This window comes from Oryzias latipes, chromosome 2 (genome assembly GCF_053564925.1).
Source record: "Oryzias latipes strain Hd-rR chromosome 2, Olatipes_Hd-rR_3.1".
NCBI lineage: Eukaryota > Metazoa > Chordata > Actinopteri > Beloniformes > Adrianichthyidae > Oryzias > Oryzias latipes.
The window spans coordinates 27,037,885-27,062,673 of record NC_136238.1 but is presented as its reverse complement, the minus strand read 5'-3'; the positions used below and the strand labels follow the sequence as shown (position 1 = coordinate 27,062,673).

At 41.3% G+C, this 24,789-nt stretch overlaps 2 protein-coding genes across 2 annotated transcripts in view; both read left to right on the top strand.

The window, feature by feature from the left end:
- The window catches only part of LOC144987124 (uncharacterized), a 319,301-nt gene that overhangs the window by 31,897 nt on the left and 262,615 nt on the right, over positions 1 to 24,789 (top strand). The window lies entirely within an intron of this gene.
- On the top strand, positions 141 to 24,007 carry LOC144987488 (uncharacterized). The gene is made up of 2 exons (XM_078936933.1): positions 141 to 745; positions 15,111 to 24,007. Exons 1-2 carry the CDS (start codon positions 598 to 600, stop codon positions 16,574 to 16,576), a joined length of 1,614 nt encoding a protein of 537 aa, XP_078793059.1. The 5' UTR covers positions 141 to 597; the 3' UTR covers positions 16,577 to 24,007.

Sequence of the window (24,789 nt, the reverse complement as noted above, 5' to 3'; positions counted from 1 at the left end):
AAGAATAATGTCAGACGCAACTTACAAGGGAGAATAATGTTATAGTACAAAAGAAAACGCGAGCTAAAAATTTTTAGAGCCCCAACAGATCTGGACTCTATGTACATGTAGTTTGTTCAAGTGGGGCTACTGTGGTGTGACGTCATCATCAGTCAAAAGGACCCCGAATGGTTATTGCAGGCCGAATTGTTATGGTGCCTACACCGCCATCGACATCCTATGAGCGACAGACAACACTCCAGACCAGCTGGTGGCGCTAAAGCACCATGACGCTGTTAGCCAAACAAAGAAGAAGAACAGCACGAGGCGCTAGCAGCGTTAGCTTGTTAGCAGGCTAGCAGCGTTAGCTTGTGTTGAGAGGTCGGTTGTGTTTTGTTGGGACGTTTGTGAGGTTTTTGGACAGAAAGGACGATACGTGGTTCGTGTGGGAACTCTCAGCATTTTCCAAAGTGTCGTAAATGAGTGAAGAAGTGTTGAACGGAAAGACAACGTGGATTGCTGTGATTGTGAGACTAGCAGCCAGATGATCGATCGGAGCTGCAGTGAAGAGGACGGCGGTGTTTGTGGGAGTTGGAGCTGAAGATCGGAGCAGGAACCATGTCTTCAGAACCTCAGGAAGGTTCTGTCAGAGAACAACTTTCTGCTGCTGAAGGAACCATCGTCCAGAACGAGGAGGAGCTCTGTCGTCAGCGCAGACTGCTGGATGATAGCAGCTGGAACCCGCAGCTTCAGCTCAACATAGTTGGTACGTTCACTGCTGCTTAAGAAATAAGATCATGTCAAATGAATTACACATTCACAAATCACAGATGTAGAAAGGGGATATTACTCGACTGGCGTTTTCACAGCTATATACAGCTGATTAAGTACCCGATGCGGTGATTTTTCAAAATAAAACATTTCTCAAAATCAAAGATAGTTCAGACTATTAATAAAAGGAGTACAGTGTTGAATATTTCTTCAGCGGACCGGCCTTCTTCCATCCATTCTCTTAACCCGCTATAACCTATGTATAACCTCTTCCATCCTTGTGCTGCGCTTGCTATGATGACTGTATTTAGCGCTCTCTGTGTTGGACACACTGGAGGAGCGCGGGGGAAAACAACTCTGTGCTACAGAGGATGTGAACAGGTGAACAGGTAGAGAGGAAAAGCAGGTAGAGAGGCGGAGGAGGGGCTTTGGCTTCAAACTGTCAGAGAGATGGAAACATGGGCGTCAGATTCAGACGCAGCTTTCCCTGCGGGAGTTGAAGCAGATACTTTCTCTGGGATGATTTTATGAACTCAAACATGGAAACATGATTACCAAGTAGAACTCTTCAAAATAATAAACCTGATCTCTCCACATTCTCAGTGTCTACCATGCATTGATGAACACAGACATCCAGCCATCAGACCATAACGTTAGCTCATAGCTCCGCCCACACGCGACCGCGGTGTCAGCTTTAAAGAACGCAACATCTAAGAGGAGGGGCGGGGCGGCAAACCACCAACAACAGGTTAGATGACGGAACCCATTAAGCGTCTCTACCTGGTGCGTTCACGGAGCTTCAGAATATAAGACTTTAACAGCCACCCAGCCTAAAGTAGTCCGCTATTATATATTCATGAGGGGGAGAAACCCGCCGAACAGACCATAAAACCGCCCAAATTATGCATACCCGCCCAAAACCATTTTTACCTGCAAATTTAGAACCAAAACCGCCCAATTGGGCGGAAAACCGCCCAATCTGGCAACACTGCCAATGTTAGTTAGTACAAAACTTTCACACACACACACACACACACAATTTGACGACATCCTTTTGTGTTCCCTACCTTTATTCGCCCATTTTACACGAAAATATATGCATTTTATAAAACCGTATATTACAAGGGGGTCAAACTAATTCGCACAGGCTTAAATCCAAAACACGCTTTAGGTTTCTGTTTTCTGTAAATATAAACATATTGAACATTACGACGCTGAAGTTGGCTTCCGATTCACAGCTTCCGATTCGTGAAGGCACTAAAGGAACATTCCGCTGCATTTTTCAACTACCCCTGGCTGCAGCCTGCAGAATTGCACAACATAGTGGAATGCTGGAACGCTGAGGAATGTGAACATGCTGTGGAATGTTAACCCCTCCTACATTGAGCCTGTCTTCTTCATTGGTTTTACAAGTTTCCACATGCAATATTGCCACCTACCATTTTTTAAGGAGTTTTTCCTTACCGTGAAGGGGGGGGGGGGTCTAAGGGCAGGAATAACAGTTTAGTTTGTTTTGTTAAAGTTTAGTATTTTCCCAATGCATTCTTTGTATTCATGATCCCCTTTTTATTGTTTTTCATTGCGCTAAATAAAAAAATATTTAATTGAATTAGAGAATTTATACAGTGATTCCTGTCTTCTTATGCCTTTTATAAGTTTCCATGTGCATGTATTAGGGAGTTAATAAATGTTGTCTGGCCTCACAGACTCAAAAAAATAACTTATTGGATGAACTCAATTTAATTGTGGGCAGGATTTCCATCCAATAAATATGAGTAACCCCACCTCAAAGAAAATTCTTCCATGTAACGAAATATAATCGAGTTAGTCGAACTCATATTTATCAAGAAAGGCAAAGGAAAAAGATCATGCAACAGAAGTCTAAAGCCAGATTCGAACTCAGAACCTCTGTATTATAAACCCTCTATCTAAGCCGCTGAGCTATCACTCCAATGACGAAGCGAGGCCGCCGGTATAAATAAATAGATTCCTTATTTCTATAGATGTCGCTCTTCGTGTATTGTCTTATTGAGAGAAGCCGTGTTGAAACGATTTCATGCCACAGTTTCGTTTTTTACGTGGAAAAAAAAAGGAAATCAAAAGGATCACGAATACAAAGAGTTTAATAGAAAAATACTAAAAATGAACTAACAAACTGACTAAGCTATACTGGCATCCCTGCCCTTAGACCCCCCTAAGGAAAAACTCCCAAAAAAACCGGATTCCGGAAAAAACGAAGAAACCTCAGGGGTGCCCACATGAAGGAGGGATCCTCCCCCAGGACGGACAGGCGATTTACCAGAACTCTTAGAGAAGAATTAACTTATCTAAATCTACAACTACATATATAAAAGTCCAGCAGACGAGCTTCATCCAGCCGTGGTTGTGGGGACAGTCAAAGGCGCGAGTCGAGCCGGAGACAGGAACCACAGCCAGGTGTAGGAGCAGGAGCAGAGACGAGGTAAACGGTCAGGAACTGGAGCACGGATGAGCCAACTGGAGTCTGGAAGCACTCCCACTCCCCAGGAGGGGAGAGGAAAAGAGGGACAATACATGAATCGCACTGCACCAAACAGAGGCATGGAGAACTAAATGATAAATTATGATCAAGAATAGAGGAGAGGAAGGGTAGAAGTAAAAAAGAAAAGAGGACAGAACCCCAGTGCGCCATAGTTACCCCAGCTTCAACTTCTAGCAGCCTTTTAAAAGAAATAGTTATTATTAAGTTTAATTTAAACAAATTAACATTAAGTTAAATAAACTCTTAATACTAACTAGTCTGACAATAAGCCTGTCCAAAGAGTAATGTTTGCAGTCTAGCTTTGAATGTAGAAACTGAATCGGCCTCTCTTACATGAGCTGGGAGTTTATTCCATAAGACAGGGGCTTGGTGACTAAACGTAGATATGTAGATACAATCTTTTAAAATAAATATTTTTAAATAAAACAAACAGAATTTTATTGTGTTACATGAAAGAGGGACTTGAATCATTTTTTTTGAGTGATACATAAAAAAAATTGCACCATTCAAATTTTCCTTCCCTATGTTCTCTTTCTTCCTCATACAATTACCAATGACACAAAATGTGCTCCACTGATTCTTCCCCTTTCCTGCAATCACAACTGCTGTGACAAAGGTGAATCAAATGCACGGGCTCAGCGTGGGCGGGGTTAACATTCCACAGCAGACGGGCTCAATGTGGGCGGGGTTAACATTCCACAGCGTGTTCACATTCCTCTGCGTTCCAGCATTCCACTATGTTGACCCATTCTGCAGGCTGCAGCCAGGGCTTACTCACATTTTTCGCATTAAGATCACCTAAAACCGGGTCCTGTTCAAAAACAGCTGGAGCTGGACTGCTCAAACCTGGATTAAATTATGCATTAGATATTAAAGAACACGTTAAACCCAGTTTCTGATATGTGAAAACTTCCTCTGATTTGTGAAAATGTGAAATATATTGATTTTTATCGCATTTTACGCCCAGAGTCCAGCGGTTTTTGAACAGGACCCGGTCAAAGGTGGACTCAGTGTGTAAAATGCGATAAAAATCAACTTATTTGACATTTTCACAAATCAGAGGAAGGTTTCTCAAATCAGAAACTGTATTTAATGTGTTCTTTACTATCTAAATTATTATTTAATCCAGGTTTGAGCAGTCAAGGTCCAGCGGTTTTTGAACAGGACCCGGTCAAAGGTGGACTCAGTGTGTAAAATGCGATAAAAATCAACCTATTTGACATTTTCACAAATCAGAGGAAGGTTTCTCAAATCAGAAACTGTATTTAATGTGTTCTTTACTATCTAATGCATAATTTAATCCAGGTTTGAGCAGTCCAGGTTCAGTGGTTTTTGAACAGGACCCGGTTTTAGGGTGGTCTTAGTGCGAAAAATGCAGCGGAATGTTTCTTTAGTGCCCTCGCGAATCGGAAGCTGTGAATCGGAAGCCAACTTCAGCGTCGTCTGAACATTTACCTGTGAGAAACGGTCAGGTTAAAAACATTTATCATCAGCATAATATAAATATCGTCTGTGTTTTCATTAAAATGGCTCAGGTTTCAACCTGAGTAGTTTACTGACAGCTTTGTGAAGCTTTTCAAATAAATGCACAGGACAAAACTTTTGATCGTAGCTTCTCCCACACACTGCGGGAGTGTCTGATTGACAGCGTGAACCTCGCAGCCGTAGACATTAGCGCACAGCGTTCAAAGTAAAAGTGCTCACAAACTACTTCCGGGTGACCGTGTGTCAGGCGAAATGTTAAAAAAATAATTTTAAAGTTCATTAACAGTTTGCTGCATTTTTTTATTTGATATATAAATGGGAAATACGTGGATTATTATAGTACATTGTTGTTTGGACGATAAAATCCGTCATCGCTTCATTTAAAATACTTTTCAGTTCAAATGATTGACAAAAATCATCATCCAATCAGCGTTGTCCCATAGTACCTGCCTCTTCCGGTTTGGAAATGTTTTTCATTTTTGAAGATTTCGTTTTGTTTTCTGGAAATTCATTCTGTGTTCTGAAATGTTTTTCATTTTTTAATATTTCATTTTTTTTCTGAAATGTTTTTCATTTTTTAATATTTCATTTTTTTCTGGATTTTTTTTTTCTGAAATGTTTTTCATTTTTTAATATTTCATTTTTTTTCTGGAATTTGTTTTTTCTGAAATGTTTTCATTTTTTAATATTTCTTTTTTTTCCTGGAAATTAATTTTGTTTTCTGAAATGTTTTTTTTTTTGTCATTTTTGTTTTTCAAGTTTTGGTTTCTGAAATTTTGTTTTGTTTTCTAAAATGTAATGCTGCTTTTTAAAAATTTTTTTTTTTTTTAATTGTTGTTGTGATCTTAAAAATGTTTTTGTATCGAGTGATTTGTTGAATGCTTTGCACTTCAGGGCCACCGTAATATTGGCTCATTTTGAACGTACCGATTCACTGACCTAAAACTGATCCGGGACACTTTTAAATCCAAAATTCAACCAGTGTGACTCCGAGATGAATACCTGGTACTGAACAGCGCAGGGGAAGTTTTCCAGATTCCTTGGATTTCTTCAAGATAATCAAGTGTTATGAGAATTATTTTACAAGAAGAAAAAATATAGTTGGAGTGGGATTCTAAAGTGCTTCACTTAGCTGTAATATAAACTAAACTTAAACAAATCATATCTAGTACAACTTCTTAGTTATGTCCTGAATTAAAATATTATTTGATTCTTGAGTCAATAACATTCATGTTTTGGGTTTAACCAGCTCATTGAGTCGCTGTGTTTAGGTTTTCTGGGCGAGTGACGCCCTGGATTCTGAGTCTGGCTATTGCACATGTCTGTATCTTCTGTTAATGTAGCTCGCTTCATCTATAATCGATAATCTCTTGAATCTGTATAAACGGGATAAATTTTATCTGATTTAATAATAGCACAAAATCTGTTCTAGTGTTTCCATACCTGAGAGATCTCTAACAAACTGCTGTATTAACCATGACACCGCGCCCCCTTCTGGTTCATCACCGCGGTAATCCAAAACCCCACACCGTCACAGCTCCACTGTTCATAATTAAACAAATAAAGATGACCTTGTGCCAATACCCAATCAACCAATAAATCTCTCATAAATTTATGAAATGATCATGAAATTGTGAAAAACCTGCAAACTGATTTTTAATTAGCCATTATATTCAATATATTTCATTTTGCTTTAAAAACCTGTTCATTAATTTAAAATGTGTATTTTAATCATGTTGAATATTATTATAATTCTATGACTTTTTTTTAGAACCTCAGATTTCAAAATTAATATTTTCCAAAGTAGCTTTGTTTTTATTTCACATTGCTGTTTTTCAGAATGACTTATTTATTTCAAGATGAGTTTTTCCATCAGAATGAGTCTGTCTGTCAATCAATGAAAGTGGGTGGGATCTAAACACACATTGGCTGATCCCTGGAAATCGACTCGTATCCCTAGTAACCCACTCTGTGGTGTGTCAGTCAGAGAGATGACACATTACAGTGATATTTACTCAGCTTTGCTGACATTAGAGGATCAAATAGAGACAAATATCTGTCTGGTGCAGAAGATTCAAACATCCACGACTCTGTTTTTGTAGTTTGAGGGTTTGGGTGGACCGAAACAGAGAGGAGCTCCGGTCGTCCACATCCCCCGTTGAAACATTCCTGATTCTCATTCTCACGCCATTCTCTCAGAGCTCTTCTTTGCTCTGCAGCTAACAGCTCTGCTGTTTGATATCACAGATCCAGTCTGACGTCACATCGTGCCTTACCCTGTGCTGCCTTGCTGGCCTGGCGGCCACACAGACGGAGGCCTCCTGAACCTTATGATATTTTTACATTTTCATTGAGACAATGATTATAAATCAGGTCCTCTGATTTTATTTTTTCCTCTCGGGGAAAATAAACTTTTCCTACGATTACATTTCTGACCGTGGTCGGAAAACGCAGCGGAGATCTGGGGTTTGATTTGGGGTTCACTTCCCCGTTCGGACGCCTCCAGAGCGGGAAATAAAAGAACCAGTCTCTGTTCTTTTGGAGGAAACCTTTTTTTATTATTACCTTTTCCGCAAACTGAGCTAAACACCCTGAACTTGTGCTCACCAACACACACTCTTGCGCTGCGCACTCTGATAGAGATGGAAAAACCGCTGAGGCGGCCATCATCATGACGTAGTTTCACTGCAGGAGCTGAAGCAGAGACTCTCTGGGAGATTCTCAGGAACTCAAACATGGAAACATTGTTATCATGTAGAACTATTCAAAATAAATAAACCTGATCTCTTAGCATTCTCCATCTGCATTGTTGTTACGCCCCACATCCCCCCGTCTAGAAGCTCAAAAAGGACGCAACACAAAACTGAAGCCCCATCTCCCTCCAGTCTCAAAAGCCAGCACACTTAAAGCAGGTTAAGAGATTTTATTTTGATTGAACCATGAGAGCTAGAGTATTTACTTCAGAGTGGACCCAGGCCAAAATAACAAACAAAAATTGGCTTACCCAACAAGAACCCAAATCTTACCTAGTAAAACAACATAAACCAGAAGACAAAAACTTACATAAGAGAAACATGAGAAAGCATGATTCAAAGTAAATGGCAGTCCACCCCTACAACTCGATACTCCATATAGCTGGTTTTGGGAGAGGGGGGAGATGTCAAATGAGCCTTCTTTGGTCTTCTTCCTGGTTCCTTTTTATAGCAGGTGTGATCCCAGGTGTGACTTCCGGCAGCTAATCCACTCCACACCAATCACAATTTGCAAAGAGAGAAAAAAAAAACCATGTGTTCTGGGACGCAACAATTGTGCATCCATGCATTGTAAGTGAGATAAACACAGACACCACTCCGTGTGGCTATCAGGCTAAAAACATTAGCTGGTAGCTCCTCCCACACGCGGCATGGTGCGTTCATGGAGCACCAGTTCATAGAAGCTTAGTGGAACTCCAACAGCCACCCAGCCTAACTTAGACCACTACTATATTTTCACGAAAAAATGAAAACCGCCAAACAAACCACAATATCACCCGTATTATGCACACTTGCCCAAAGCCCAATCCAAAACTGCCCAATTTCTGGCAACACTGTGGATGTGTGGAGGTGCATACTCCCCTTAGTGTTGAGGGATGTGCATTGCGCCTTCACCTTCACTGAAGATTCTTCGCTCAATGTAGATAGGGTGCTGGCTCGGATAGGGTAGAGATCCTGTTAAAATTCCAAACCTGGCCAGTAGTCCCGGTCATTTACTGACTGCTGTTGTACCAGTTGGGCAGAAATTGGCTACTTTTCAGGTGTTAATTAAAAAAATAAAATGAAACAAAGAGCACACACTTATAAGCACATGATTGTCTTTTAAGTTTAAAGAGTAAATACAGGACTTTTGTTTGTTCCTTGGACGCTCCACTTAAGGAGTGACAACCTCTGGCCCTTTGGAGTTTGAAAAAAAGAATACAGTATTATGCAAGTACCACAGACCCAGTCCAACCACTGGCATATGAAACAGATATCTCGTAGGACATTTGTCCCTGTATTTTTGAACATAATACCTCACAATTTAAGACTGATGAAAGGCTTCAGCTGTGAAACATACATGTTTTGTTTCAGTTGAGCTCCTGATTTACTTGACAGGGTTGCCACACCCTTTTCTGAAATTGAGGCTATTACATATGGTCCAGAGCAGTTTGCTCCCAGTTGTTATCCTTTTCGTCCTTTCTTTCTTTTGTTGGCTTTAAGGACCTCATCACCAACATTGAATATAAACGATTTCACATTCCATTTTTTCCTGGTCTAATTTTTCCTACTTTTGTGTGTCCTGTGCATTTTTTATGTTCTGGTAAATCTGAGAAAATATAAATACTCATTCAATAGCTATTTAAACATTGCATTTTAGATGCCTGGATGTGTGTGTTTCTATTTTACCATTACCTTTGCATGCAAATCAGCAACTTCTGCAATCTTGGCCTCCAGGTGCTCTTCAGTCTCCTCTAGACAACACCTTTGTCATCCCCCTCTTCGCATTTGACGTTTATCACACCTGCTGTGTGAGGGTGTCTTCCAAACAGGGCACAATAGGGTGTGAACCTGGTAGATCTGTTTAAAAAATATTTATCACAGTTCAATGTCACTGAATAGAATAGAAGATTTTATTAATCCCACAATGGGAAAATTCTTTTTGTCTGTGGCGGCACAGAAAAAAGATATCCGAAAAACAGCAAAGTGACAAACAGCGAGTGACCAGTAAAGTAAAATACAATATGTCTACAAATAATTATTACTCATTTACATATTCTCACCCTTGATCTGTAATGATCCTCTTTACAACATATAAACTATTTGACTTTAGCCAGCTGCCTTAACTGAAAGAAGCTGGATCTCACCACTGAACTGATCTGCTCGTCCAAATTTAAACCATTAAAACCAAAATGTTTCAAACCTGCGCTTGAAACGTGACCAAGCATAGGTTACCCTGATGGTTGTAATACAAGAAAACATGACTAATAATTAGACTTGTAATATATTCATCTTCAAAACAGTGGCATCTAAGTATGACAAAGGTGAATTGAATAGAAGTCTCACACACATCAAGTCACATTGGTACTTACTTTTAATTGTGTAATTCTTTGATGTCCTTCCTACAGTGGCCCTCAAGTGCAAATCATTCAACAATTCACTCGATACAAAACCATTTTCATAGCGACAATAAAAAAAGTAAGTGCTAAAAAGCAGTATTACCGTATTACAGTATTTAAAAAAATAATAATTCAGAGACCTAAACTTAAAAAACAAAAATGCAGGAAATGTTTCAGAGAAACAGAATAAAATATATAAAAAAAACATTTCAGAAAAAAACTTAAATTTCCAAATAAAAAAACGAAATATAAATAAATGAAAAACATTTCAGAAGACAGGAATGATTTTCAGAAAACAAAAAAAATGTTTAAGAATGAAACACATTTCCAAACCGGAAGAGGTGGGTACTATGGGACAACGCTAATTGGATAATGATGATGTTTGTCAATCATTTGAACTGAAAAGTATTTTAGATAAAGCGATGCTGGATTTTATCGTCCAAACAAAAATGTACCATAATGATCACGTATTTCTCATTTACCTATTAAATCAAAAATGGAGCAAACTAATGAACTTCTTAAATCTTTTTTTTTTTAAACACTTTTCCTGACACACAAGAGTCACACGCAAGTAGTTGGTGTGCACTTTTACTATGAATGCTGCGTGCTAATGTCTATGGCTGCACGGCTCATGCTATCAGCTATCGTCATTTTCCAGGTAAGAATCAATTCTGTGATCTTTTCTTTTTTCAGTCACGTGTCTCTGATGATGTTAATTTGAGGATGTTAAATAAAAGTGCTACTTTGATAAGATAATTGTTCCTTATTTTTAATCTTGCGCATGCGCAAAAGGAACCCGATGAGACAAACTGTCTTCATATGATTAGCCTTTACCGTTTTCTCTGCCCACATGACCCCCTCTCCTGAAGATGTAACCTGTCATTAAAGTATGACTGAAGGATCTTGGAACTGTCTGTAAACACCCACCTTGAAATCACTTGTAACACTGAATAACTGCTTAATTAGATGAAACAAATGTGCCTCCATACCTTATCTGTAGATGACACGACTGCATTAACCTGATCTGCGTCTTTAACATCCGTTTCTTCGCAGCTGCTGCTTCAGACAGAATCCTCTCTCAGACATTTCGAAACATTTGTAAACCTAGTTGGTGTTGATATTTCTGTCATCACATCCGCTAAATATTCAAAGATTAACGTTTAACCCTCCTGTTATGTTCATTTGTGAGGAACAGAGATAATGTTCCTGGGTCAATTTGACCCGGTGCATGTTTTAATAATTAAAAGATGTCTAAAACCCAAAGAATCCTAACAAGAATTGTGAATATTTCCTTATCAACTCCATTACTAATTATTCTATCAAAACTTAGTGAAATTATGTTCCTTACCTCTAAAAGGTAGTGGTTAAATTATTGGATAATTCACCAGTTTTTCTTAAAAATATACATGTTCTAACTTTTTTTCTTTTTTCACTGCTGTATTACTTTTGAAAGACAAACATATAAAATACAATAGCTTTACATAGCATTGAAACATAATCTTGAAATTTCTTTTTACATAGATGCACTGTGAACCAGGAAAAAAAAATCACAATACAACAGACAAGCAATTGCAATGTGAAGTTGTGTGTGTGTCTGTACATCTACAAAGCACAAGAGTGACCAGTCATCACACTGTGCTTTGTGCAAATTAATTTAGCAAATTTTGCACAAGTCATGCTTGACTTGACCTGGATCCTGTCTCCGGCTCGACTCGGCGCCCCCAGCTGCCCCCCCAACTCCATCTGGATGAAGCTCGTCTGCTGGACTTTAAAGATGTAGTTGTAGAGTTAGATAAGTTAATTCTTCTCTAAGAGTTCTGGTAAATCACCTGTCTGTCTTGGGGTAGGATCCCTCCTTCATGTGGGCACCCCTGAGGTTTCTTCGCTTTTTCTGGAATCCGTTTTAAAGGAGATTTTCCTTACCATGAAGGGGGGTCTAAGGACAGGAATGTCATGTTTAGCTTAGTCAGTTTGTTAGTTCAATTTAGTATTTTCCTATTGAATTCTATGTATTCATGATCCTTTTGATTTTATGTGTTACTTTCCCAATTACCTATATGAAGCCCATCGAGACGACCGTTGTTGTGAATTTGGGCTATACAAATAGCATAGAATTGAATTGAATTGACATGGTCACATGAGTCACTGCCATCCTAGTGGGCCCTGGCACTGTCTTTATTATGTTGTCTGTAGACAGGTTTGTCTGACGCATATTTGAGGTAGAGGTAAGATCTTAAGCCAGAGTCCAAATCGGGTCGGGCACTAAATGACAATCATTACGTCGGGGTCGGGTCGGGCCGGGCTTCTCTCTCGCTGACTTTTTTAATAAATATATTGTAATGGCTGCAAAGAAGCTCCTTTGGTGGGTGGTTTTCAAACAGCTCTTTATTAATCCTGTATATCAGAACGGTTACCGCACAAACCGAAGGGGAACGCCAGCTTCTTACTCAGAGGGAGAATGTTCACCGAACGCACACACACACACACACACACAGGTAGACCCTGCCCCCCAGTCACCAGTCCACCGTTGATTGACATACACTGTGGTCCATCAACTGGCAGAAAGAGGGGGGGCGCCGGCCACCCGCAGCTCTATCCAAACTTTGGGTCGTTACAATATGTTTATAAAAATGTATACTAAAACGATGTGTGGATACTGAACTAAGGAATACTTGTTATAAATAAATCATTTGGTTAAAACAGAGAAGGCGCTGTAAGGTCATTGCTATATACCTACTACTAAACAAGTGCAGACGCAGATCCAGGGCACGCTTTGCGCACGTGTCGTGAATGTAATCTTCCCTCAGCAAGCCGCATCTATTTTGTTTAGGTATCCCCGATATGAAGCAAATAGAAGTCAAGGATAGACTTAAGACTTAAGCTTAAGAAAAGGCAAACACGCACCGGCACGTAATTAAGCGAGTGCGCATCAAGATCTCTCTTTCACTCTCTTTGTCTGGCCTCTTAGGCTGCATGTACACTGCAGGTCTTGATGCTCATATCCGATTTCCTGACTATATCCGATTTTTTTTGACGACCCGCTTACATCATCTTTTAAAAGTGACCCGTATCCGATTTTTGCATTTACACTATACAATGCTGAAACTATCAAACGTAGACGTTCTGAGGACTACGTAGCAGTATTTCCGCCTTCCGCAGACCTCTTTCGGACTTTTGTGACTGCGGTTAACATGGAGGCAACGCAGTGACGGAAGGGGGCGTTGCCTTGGGCGCTTCTGAGGGGATGCAGGGGGGAGGAAAAGAAGGAGGGCTGCTCGGCTCTCTTTGAGTTTTGAATGAGGAAGTGTTTGCAGACGTGCTGTACTAACAGTTTGATCCAAGTGTTCAACCTTTCCTGCGCGGTGACTTCTCTTTTCCGACCGTGGTCAGAAACACACGGGAGATTTCCTCGGTGTTCACTTTTCAGTTCTGAACCCTCAGCCTCCAGAGTGGGTTAAGAAAGACTCCTAAACTTTTGGGCGAGAAACCTTATTTTAATTTACGGTTCTCCGACACTCCCCCGCTCCGCGCTCACACCAGCTCTCCTCTCCTTACACACGCAAGCTCAGACACACACGGTCCCCATCACGCCCCCCAAAGAAATAAACGGCTTCTAGCCTGTTCCATAGCAACGGTGTCCCGCTTTATTAGCTACCGTTTGCGTCCGGACCGGACATAACAGCGGTTTCCGACTACGGTCTGAAGCCTGAGGCTGAAAGGTAACAATCAGCGCACAAAAAGCACCTTAATAAGTCATGTGATCTCAGTTGGTGGTGTCCTGAATTGACGTCGGTGAGGTGCGACTCGCATTTACTGGGGAATATCCGATTTGTCTGCTTCCATGGCACACGCAATTGCACATATCCGATTCGTTTCCGATTTATTTCCACATATGAGAGAGGCCTGTATCCCATCTGAGACAAACGGAATCCATGCACTTTTGTCCTGCTTACATTTTCACCTGTAATATCCGATCTGTGTGCCACATGAGAGGAAGAAATCGTAATTGGGTCACTTGAACCATGCAGTGTAAAGGCGGCCTTATTCTATGTTCCAGCGTTATTTCGTTGTGCAAAAGCAATTTATCATGATCATAAAAATATGTAGATATTTTAATCTTGCGTTTTTTTATGCCAAAAGTACTATGGGATAAATTGAAATTTCGGGTTTGCTTCGGGCTCAGGCCTGCAAATCAAGTTAATTGGTCGGGTTCGGGCTGGGTTCGGCTTTAATGCCCGCGGGTCTGGGTCGGGTCGGGCTGGATTTTTTTAGGCCCGATCTTGCCTCTAATTTGAGGATGTAGACCAATGTATTTTACCATTCTTTGACATGAATGACTTGCTTGGAGGAATAACAATTCCTTCATCTGTTTCAAAGTCACATTCATTATAATCAGAATTTAGCTCAAGATAGTCTTCTTCTGATTATGATCAGTGATAACTTCCAAACCCTCCTGGACTGTCATCGTTCTGCTTCTGCTGCTCATTTTGTAAAGGTCTGCCTGACAGAGTATAATGTTGGTAGGACTCCCATGCAGAGAATCTTTTATATGTTTTGCCCCTCCCCTTTTGAGTGTCCACTGAGTGTGGGTTGAGATTTCCTGCAGAACATAAGTGGATCCTGTCAAAAGTCATAACACCTATGCACCTGTGTGTTTGTGTGCGTGTGTGTTTATGTGTGTGATTGGGGTGAAATATGTATCACAGCTGCAAATAAAGGAATACTAATAATAATAATAATAATAATGTACCCCCAGTTTGACTGCCAGGACAAATTGACCCGAACAGTATCTATGTGATATAAACATACAGGGGGGGTGGGGGTGTTTGCAAATGTGAGATGAACCATTTTCATAGTATATGTTGTTTACACTAATTAAGGCAAGCAGAAGAAGTTTTGTGCTGATAAAATACTTTTAACTATTTTTCCTTGATGTTCAAACTTTAAAATGGGTCAATTTGACCCATAACATTGCAGGAGGGTTAAGTTAACGTTTCATCCTTTCGTCCTATCCCTTTCATTGTTTACCTGTAGAACAGACGTCATCCACACAAAGTACTTCCGGATGACTGTCCATTTTTAATTTAATAGGTAAATGGGAAATACATGGATTATTTTGGTACATTGTTGTTTGGACAATAAAATCTGGCATTGCGTCATCATAAGTCGCAGGCGTCAAAGTCCTCAAAACGTATAAAAGGGATCCTTCTTTTGTTTCTGCAGTCCTCCCCCAGCATTGGGTGAATGAAGATGAGGATCTCTGCAACCAGCAAAGGAACTTCAGAGTGGAACTGGAGGAACCAGAACCTCCACAAATTGAACAGGGGGTACCAGAGCCATCACTGATTAAAGAAGAGCCAGATGAGCTCTTCATCAGTCAGGATAAAGATCAGCTTGATCTGAAGCAGGAGACTGATACCTTGATGGGGATTCCTCCTTATGAGGAAGAGGAGAACATTGAAGCAGATCTAAACAATCAGCAGGGCTTTAATGTAACTGATATTCAGGAAGAAGGAGGAAACCAACATGAAGAATCAACATCAACTACAGTTGAAGAGACAGAATCAACATCAACTACAGATGAAGAGACAGACCCACAGAACAGAGATCAGAGGAAGAGAGGAGACAGCAGTCATGTCCAAAGTGTGGACAGAGCTCATATGTCAGAAAGTCAGTGTGACTCTGATGTTATAAAAAGTCCTAAGAAGGCAACTTTGGTTAAGAAACACAAACAATCTCCAAAAGAGAAGAAACTTTCCTTTTGGAAGTCTGGTGAAAGCTCAAAAATAATTGGTAAGCTCTCTGATGTGGCAACTAGGTCTGAGGAAATGTGGTATATTTGTAAAGAATGTGTTAAAAGCTTTTCTAACATATCTCTGTGCAGGGTTCACATGAAAATCCATTCGGAAAATAAGCGATTTGCTTGTAAAGAGTGTAAAAAAGGTTTTAGTAGTATTTTTCATTACAGAACACACATGAGAACTCACACAGGAGAAAAGCCTTTTTCTTGTAAAGAATGTCATGCAAGTTTTAAACGAAAAGCTCATCTCCAAAGACACATGAGAACTCACACAGGAGAGAAGCCCTTTTCTTGTAAAGAGTGTGATGCAAGTTTTATTCAAATGTCTCATCTCCAAAGACATATGACAATACACACAGGAGAGAAGCCCTTTTCTTGTAAAGAATGTGATAAAGGTTTTAGAGATGGATTTAGTCTCAAATCACACATGAGAACTCATACAGGAGATACGCCTTTTTCTTGTACAGAATGTGATAAACGTTTTTGTCATTTATCTAGTCTACAAGCACACATGAGAACTCACACTGGAGAGAAGCCGTTTGCTTGTGAAGAATGTGATACACGTTTTAGCGATTCATCTAGTCTCAAAGCACACATGAGAATTCACACAGGAGAGAGGCCTTTTGTCTGTAAAGAATGTGATAAAAGTTTTCGGTTTTTATCTAATCTCAAAACACACATGAGAACTCATACAGGAGAGAAGCCTTTTGCTTGTGAAGAATGTGATACACATTTTAGTGATTCTTCTGGTCTCAGAACACACATGAGAACTCACACAGGAGAGAAGCCTTTTGTCTGTAAAGAATGTGACAAAAGTTTTCGGTTTATATCTAATCTCAAAAAACACATGAGAACTCACACAGGAAAGAAGCTTTTTTCTTATAAATAATTTGATACAAGTTTCAGTCAGTATCTAGTCTCAAAACACACATGAGAACTCTTGACAAACAATGGAAGAAAAGATTTAGTGTAAACTTTAAATTCAATGCCTTTCTTGTTACGGCCCATTTTTGGTCTAGGGGTATGTAGAGGGGCCTAACATAAAAGTAATTGGTTTTGTCACCGAATTTATATATAAACAAAAAAAAATGAATGTGTCCGTACAAATATAACAAATGTATTTACAAATTAATGAATAAAAACCAACAAGAATTTAAAGTGAAGCAAAAAGGTTTCAGTGTGAACCAAGGCCAAAATAACAAACTCCAACCCATCTTATCCCAGAAAACAATCTTACCTAAACCAAAAGAAAAGGGGAAACAAAGAAAAACACTGACCTCCCAGGACTAACATAAACAGGAGAAAAGGAGTACTGAAGAAAATGGCAGTTCACCCCTACAGCTTAACTTAAAACATAACTACAAACCAAAAGACTAAACAGAGTGGGCCTGAACACAAAACTAACTAGTACAACTAAGTGCAACACCACAAAACAAGTGGATAAGAGCGCCAAACTGCAGTGGAGACATGTTGCAGCCAAGCTCCCTTCTCACAGGCTGGAGGTCCAAATCGGGGTTTTAAAGGCTGCCTCAGTCAGCTTGGGTCCAAATGGAAGCCACTCCTTCATATACCACACCTGAAAATACTCAGACAGACAGACACAAAGATCCAAAAACACAACAACGTCCCACTCTGATACAGAAACAAGATATACACAAAAACAATGAAGTCCCACACTGATAGAAAATACCATACAACACACAGAACAAACAAAACCAAATACGTCCACAACCATAGCGATCTGGCATTCCATTACAAGTACACAGATCTACAGGCTTATGGTTTCTACATTGTGCAGTTACGTCATTACAGGGAGGCACAAGTGAGTGTAGAAATAAAGTTTTCTAAATTGTTTTGGTATGATATTTTAACTTTCTAGGACAGTTTTTTTTAGGTTTTCATCTTCTCTAAGCCACAGTTATCAAAGGTAAAAAAACTAAAGGATCAATATACATTTCAATCTTTGTGTAAAGATACTAGACAATGAGTTTTACTGAATTATTTTATTTTAGATGTACCTGCAAATAGAAATTAGTTGTTTTGGTAAAATAGTGCTAAATCTTGAAAGGCTTCACTATGGTTGTAGCTTTTGTTAAGACATTGTACATGTTGTCTGTGTGTGTGTTACCATGTGTTGGAATAATTGTACATAAGTTATCACATATTTACCGTATTTTCACAACCATAGTGCGCTGTCTCAGTTATGGGTGATTTTTCATTATTTGACACATACAAAAGGCGCACCGGGTGTTAATGCGCATACTGGCAAAACATGCATGCTTAATGTTGAACCTTTCTGCGATTACGTTCTTACGTCCTGATCCTCTCGAGAGCCATAGTCGGATCTTCCTTCGGGCTTCTCTTCCCCGTTTGGACTATGAGAGCCTCCAGATTTGGTTAATAAATGATCCAGTCTCCGTTCTTTTAGAGGAAACCCCTTTAGATTTTGTATTCCGTAACTGAGTAACACAAGCTGAATGCTCATGCACTCACTTGCGCTGACTGCCCCCCCCCCCCCCCCCCCCCTCCTGCACACGCGAAGTGCAGACACATCCCGGCATCAGCGCAGAAACACACACATTTAAACTCTATGAAAGCAGTGCAAGCAGACACGTTAGCCCAATCTATTCACAAAGTGTTGTTGTTTATGTCCCCGGTGCTGCCTCCCAGAACAATAAAAGCCGAAGTTTCCTGCCCCATTGTGTGTATCGCTACCATGCTGGTCCTGTTCTTCTCGACATTGTGACTCACCGGGAGGTCAAAAAACAGTGGCTCCCTGTCCATGTTAGTGATCTGGCTGGGCTGGATGTGTTTGTCAGCGATCTTTTTATTACATTATGAGGAAGATGAACGGCCTTTAATTGTACATTAATCCCCCCGTATTCGCGGGGGTTACGTTCCTCACCCCCCCCCCTCCCCCCCTATGCCAGAGCCTCTACAGAGTCAGAACCTTTTTCTGCCCCGCCTATGGCCACTAAGACTCATGGGAAGTGTGGAATCTTGTGTTTGTGGAATCCCTCACCATAAGTGAGAGAGTTATGAAGATAAGTGAGGTTCGTGTTGTTATGCTTTTTGAGTGTGTTGAAAATAAGTAGGCTTTGATGTCGGAAAAGACATTGAGCAATCTGCTTCTCTGTAGGGTTGGGCGATGTCCCTTAAATTGGCCATAGAGGATGTTTGCTGTCAACAATCGGGATGGACGATGACATCGTCGGGGGGGGGGGGGTATTTTTACATTTTTTGTTCTTATACAACTGCTATTCGTTATTTTACTTTTTTTATTTTATTTCCCAACTAATGACTAATCCGCGATGATCCAGTATAAACTGAGGGAAGTGACTTTAACAATAAAAGTAACAAACAAAATAGAAAAGAAGTAGTCCGCTCCCGCACTTCACTAGTGAAGTGGACCGGCGGAGTGCGGACTTACAGCTTTGTGTTTGATGGGAAGGGGGGGGGGGGGGGTATATGAGCGGTATGTGTGGGAGATTTAAGACTGCGATCCGTCCCGCAGCTCTAGGGGTACATGCAACCGAACTCAGAACCGGGTCTAAAAGTGTGTGTCTGAGCACAGCTCGGATCGTCAGCACACACAGCGGTTTGAGCTTCAAAGCAGAAATGTCGCTCAGTCCTTAGAAAACATTCAAACAATCACGTGGATTTGTGTTTCCAGTCGTGTCCCGACTAAATAAAGGCTGATGTTATTCTTACATGTTTACGTGCAGCCAGCAAGCAGCACCACCCAAAGCTAATGTTGTTAGCCCGTGTTAGCATACTGCTAATCCTGGCTTCGTTCAGAAAAAGCACTGACCACACGGATTAAAATTCAAATGATGAGCGAACAGGTGTTTCATAATAACCGTAACATTATTAAAAGCACGTTTAGAAGATCGTCTCGTATATTACCGAGCTGACATGTCAATGTATATAGCCGCTCGGCGCTGTTTAACATTGTTTTGTATTGAATTGTTACATTCAATAAAGTTTGAAAAAAAAAGCCGCTCGGCGAAATTTATATCCTTCCGGTTTTCAAACCCTACTGCGCATGTGCGAATGATTTATTCCGACGGAAAGTGTGACCTTAGTGAACGTTTTTATATTCTGAAAACATTTTTCTGGGCCCATGTACACGGTTGGATTCTAATCCGACCATTGATCCCATCAAGATATTTGGCACATGTAACCGCGGCTTATGGTGTCGACGCGCAACGTGGTGGGGGCGTGGCATCACGATGGTGTCTCTCCATCGGGATGTCAGTCACCCATCACCATCGGCACAACCCTACTTCTCTGTGTGCCCCTCCCTCTCTGAGACTGTTCGCGGTTGTGCGGTGTGGTTTTTACACAGTGCTGTTCATGCCCACACTTCCTTCCCCGTTCTCACGCGGTCCTCTTCTAAGCCCCACAACTACACATTAGGCGCACCACCTCTTTGGGTACCCCCAAAAGTTTGGAAAAAATGTAAGACATTTAAGTGCACCTTATGGTTGTGAAAATACGGTACTCTGAACATTTGAACGTGTGATCATATATGGCAAAGTGTGAGTGTGTATATTGCTTTTCTGCAAAAAACTGGTTCTCAAGAAAACAGGTGATGACTCAGCACAGCTGTCTCGCCTTGACCCGGTGACAGCTGTTCACCTTTCATCAGTAGGAGATGTGCCCTCAGAGGTCAACAACAACAAGGTGATATCCCATAGGAGCAGTTGTGTTTTAAAGATGGTGTTTAGATTAGCTTCCTGACCTGTGTGGGCTGCTTTGTGTTGCTTTTACTTCCCCCACCCCTTAGAAACAGACCTAACACATTTGTATTTAAGGGAACGCCTAGTTCTTAATAAAAACGAGAAGACAGACCTTTGTAAACTCAGAGCAAGCTGGAGAATTGCCTGAGTGCGTTTTCTGTCTGCTCTGTCTCTCAAGAAAAGATACAAAGTGAGTCTGAGTCCTTTCTTCCTGCTTACAAATGTTGAGAAATGTTGGCTTAGATTTAGATCCAACACCATGACAACATTTGAAATATTTTGTATACAATTTGAATTCTTTTTTTCTTTTCTTTACTTGTTCTGTCCAACAACTGAGTAAACAGATTAGAGCTGAAGGCTTTCTGCGTTGGACAGGTTTTACTATCACAAAAAGAATTTCTATATCTTTGAAAACCAGAGTGTAAATTTGTATAAACCCCTTTTTGTTTTTTATTATTTTTTTATTTATTTGTTACATTTGGTGTGTGTGGGGAGGGAGAGAGGAAGAAGTTGGGGGGGGGAGGGGTTAAAATGAGGAGAGGTGGAGAAAGTGGGGGATGCAAGCACTGATTTGGATAAGTTATTATTTCAAGGTGTAGCAATGATACCAGATCTGCTGTAAAGACAAATATTACATCAAAGGTGAAATTCTGACACGAAGATGAGCGGAAGACATCTGTCCATCAATCCGCTGTGGGTTAGGAGGAGGGATGAAGCATGCAGAGAGCAGTGTGCACGTAGGGGTGGAGATACATGCATGCTGCCGAAGTGAACTGTGTGTTCATAAGGGGAACCAGATCCTCCCCAGGCAGAGAGAGGCGGGGGGAGACCCCCAACCAGGACCCCAACCCCCGGGAGGCATAGGCGAACCCTGCCTCTGGCCCCAGGCCACAGGACAGGCATTCTTCGCCGTACCAGGCAGCAGCCATGGGGGGCGCCGAACACCGAGACGCGGGCCAAGGACGAAGCCAGGGCCCGGAGGACCCAAGAGCCACCCACCACCCAGCCGGCGCACCGTCTCCGCAAGCCAGCCCCGGCACCCGACCCAAGGAACCCAGAGATCGCCGCGTAACCACAGCTCCACCCCACTTCTCTACCCTCTACAACCCTCCTCACCCGCCATTTTCTCCGACCCCTCCCATACTCACCCTAGTGCCCTCCCCACTCTGGGGAGGATACTGGTGAGCCAGCCCCCAGGTCTGTCCCACCCATGCACTCTCACACACACTCACAATCTTCTGGTTGGCCCCCAACCCCGTAGCCACGCAGTCCCCCTCCGGCCTATCGACCCCCCCCAGCGCTGCACGTGCGACCACCACTACAGTACAATTTTAAATGTGATTAGTGAACATTTCGATATTATTTAAAGAAAAAGTAGTGACTGCCGTCATACTTTATGTCAAGTATCCAGTTAATAGAGATGGGTGTTGTTAATATTGTATTTTATTTATTAAAACTGCTTTTAAATCCGGTATCTTATCTGCATTTTTATCGATCTCATCAATATTTTTCTGTGTAAAAACGCAGAGGGAGAGACTAAAAACAAACCTTGTACATGAAAACCTTTTATTTTATAGAAAAGATGCTCAGAACTCCTCATCTTCTGCAGGTTTCAGTTTTTCCACAAACGTCTCTCCTGTATCATCTCACTTCTGTAAACGTCCTTCTGGACATGTTCTTGGATTCTTGGATTGGGAGCAGATCAGCTTGGAGTCCAGAGGACTCCTTTAGCTGTTGGGCTGAGAGTCTGGGAGCTTCAGCTGTCCTGCTTTTCTCTGCACTGACAGCAGCTTCCATATCTCTCTCTCTCTCTCTCTCTTTCTCTCTCTCTCTCTCTCACTTGCTCTTACCCTTGGAAGCCATGAGACAACGGGTTGGTCTACGTCCCAGGCTCCTAGCTAAAGTGGTGGATGACGTCATGAAATCTGTTCCTGCCCAGTGGAAACATTTTCTTCAACTACCCAATGAAAGCTGGATTGGTACTTCTCAATATTCTTTTCCGCCCCTGACCGTCTCCCCAAATGTTGATGATTGGACAGAAGATGAGGATAAACTGCTTGCCTTCGGTAATGCAGGAGACGGGGAGTTTGAGACCATGGCAAAGAAGACACTCTACACCACATGCGTGAAAGTACGACATCTGCAGTCGTTGAAAGACATGGATGCCTCCAAGTGGACTAAGGTTTTTGGAACAGGGCACACTCCAAAAGGACGCTGGCGGTCCCTGTACAAGTTGCCTGTTGAAAAACGCGCAGCTGATCTCCAGTGGAGAATTGTACACGGTGCAATAGCTACGAACAGATACAAAGCACACTTTGTACCAACTCAATCAGACAAATGTGATTTTTGTGGGACATCTGAAACTCTGGCACATTTGGCAATCGAGTGTAACAGGCTAAGGCGCTTGTTCACAATTTTGGAGGACTGGTGTCTCAGGCTGGGGGAGGTGTTCTCTTTCCCGTTGTTCATTTTTGGCCCCAAATATACAGCCCAAAGGAAACATGTACACACCATACTCAAACTCGGAATCTGGCTAACAAGGAAAAACCGGTTACTTTCTGTTGGTTGTGTGGATGTTCCCTTTATGTTTTTTTCTCTTCTGAAAAGTCGTGTGAATGTTGAATATGCTTACTTTAAGTTGATCGACGACATTCAAAAGTTTAAAAATACGTGGGCTCTGGAGGGAGTTCTGTGTATTATCGGGGAGGATAATAACATAGTGTTCAAATTCTAACGAATTACAGGCTATATACTGATTTTGTTGTTGATGCTCCGCAATGGGGTACCTTTTTTAGGTCTTATTATCTTTCTTTTAATGTACAGTATGTCTTTAAATTAATGTGATTATTAAAGTTTTTGTAAAAATCAAAAAAAAAAATCTCTCTCTCTCTCTCTCTCACTCACTCACTCACACTCACACTCACACTCACACTCACACTCACACTCACACTCACACTCACACTCACACTCACACTCACACTCACACTCACACTCAACCTCACCCTCACCCACCATGCAGATCAGCAGCTTCTTTGGAGGCAGAGGCAGCTGTGTGGGAAGTCTCTGCAGGTCCAGAATCTTCTGATGGATCAGCAGCTGCTGCAGGTTCCTCTGGGTGGAAACACATTTCTGCCAAACAGAACATCTGTTTGTCTTTGTTTGGATGGAAAACGGAGGAAAAAAACTTCTTTGGAGAGAAATCTGCTTTGTTTCTTGTTGCTATGAGGTTGTTGAACAAATGTGGTCACTTTCACAGCTTCACTTCAAATGACTTCCAATAGACAGAAATGATACATTTTTAATTTATTAAAATAAGTTTGTGAAACATTTTTGATGTTTTTTCTGTAATTCTAGGTCTGATGTGTTCATACATGATGGCTAAAAGAACAAAAACCAAACCAAATCAGTCAGGTCTGTAGTTTGAACTTGGATTAGAAATGAGAAGGGCGACACCTTCTGGCTGTATCCAGAACTGCATCTTCTGCTCAGAAAAGTGTTGAAAAACCTCAATTGTGTCTGTAAAATGTCTGCAGCTTTTTGGTCTGAAGACATGAATAAAGTCTGGATTTGATCCTTAATGAATCTTCATATTTCTTTGTCCTTCAGTCTGTCTTTCAGTCTCAAACACACTGGTTCATTTGATCCTAATGAGAACATGTGTGAGGCTCCAACATGGCTGCCTTCACTGCAGCTTCCTCTTCACAGCATGTGTTTGTGGATCAACACACAAACAACAACAGGTGCAGGTGAGGAAGTGTTGCTGTTGTTGCCTTTGCCTGCTTCCAGCCTACAGGCACAGTTTTCTGCTCCATATGAGGTGGAAAAGAAAATGAATGACACCAATTTTAGGATCCCAACTCCTGACAAAGAGAAGAAATGTGGAGTTTGTCACGTCAACATGCTCAAGCCTTCTTTTTCCAGAGGGGAGTCCAACTCTCCTTCTAGTGATGCTCCGGTAGTTTCATGGATCAGAAGGTTGAGGGTTCAAGTCCCTTCATGGTTGAAGTCAGACAGAAGAAGAGTTTGGTTTGGATCCTTTCTTGTCTTTCTGTTCTCATTGAGTCTCTTCTAGTTCCAGGTCTGGTTCAAATAGTGGAATCATCCAAAAGGATGAAAACAGTCCTCCAAGCAGACGTCAGATTGAAAAGCTCATCAAAGAACACATCCAACTAGCCAATCAGCAAAGCACTGACAAGCTGGACTTGTGCTCTCCTTCAGTGAAGAACCTCCGCCTGCTGCTCCTCCATCTTTAGCTCTGACTTTGGAAGTCTTAGCTCCTCCTCCTCACCATCACTGTGACTGTTGACGTCTTCCAACTCCTCCAGAAAGCTGTTTTCTGATGAAGCTCTAACATCTCCTC

Bases quoted from the DNA above. Each gene is read 5' to 3' on its own strand.
- LOC144987488 (XM_078936933.1), top strand. From the start codon at position 598: ATGTCTTCAGAACCTCAGGAAGGTTCTGTCAGAGAACAACTTTCTGCT. The intron at 746-15,110 runs GTACGTTCACTG...TTGTTTCTGCAG, and splicing joins GCTTCAGCTCAACATAGTTG to TCCTCCCCCAGCATTGGGTG.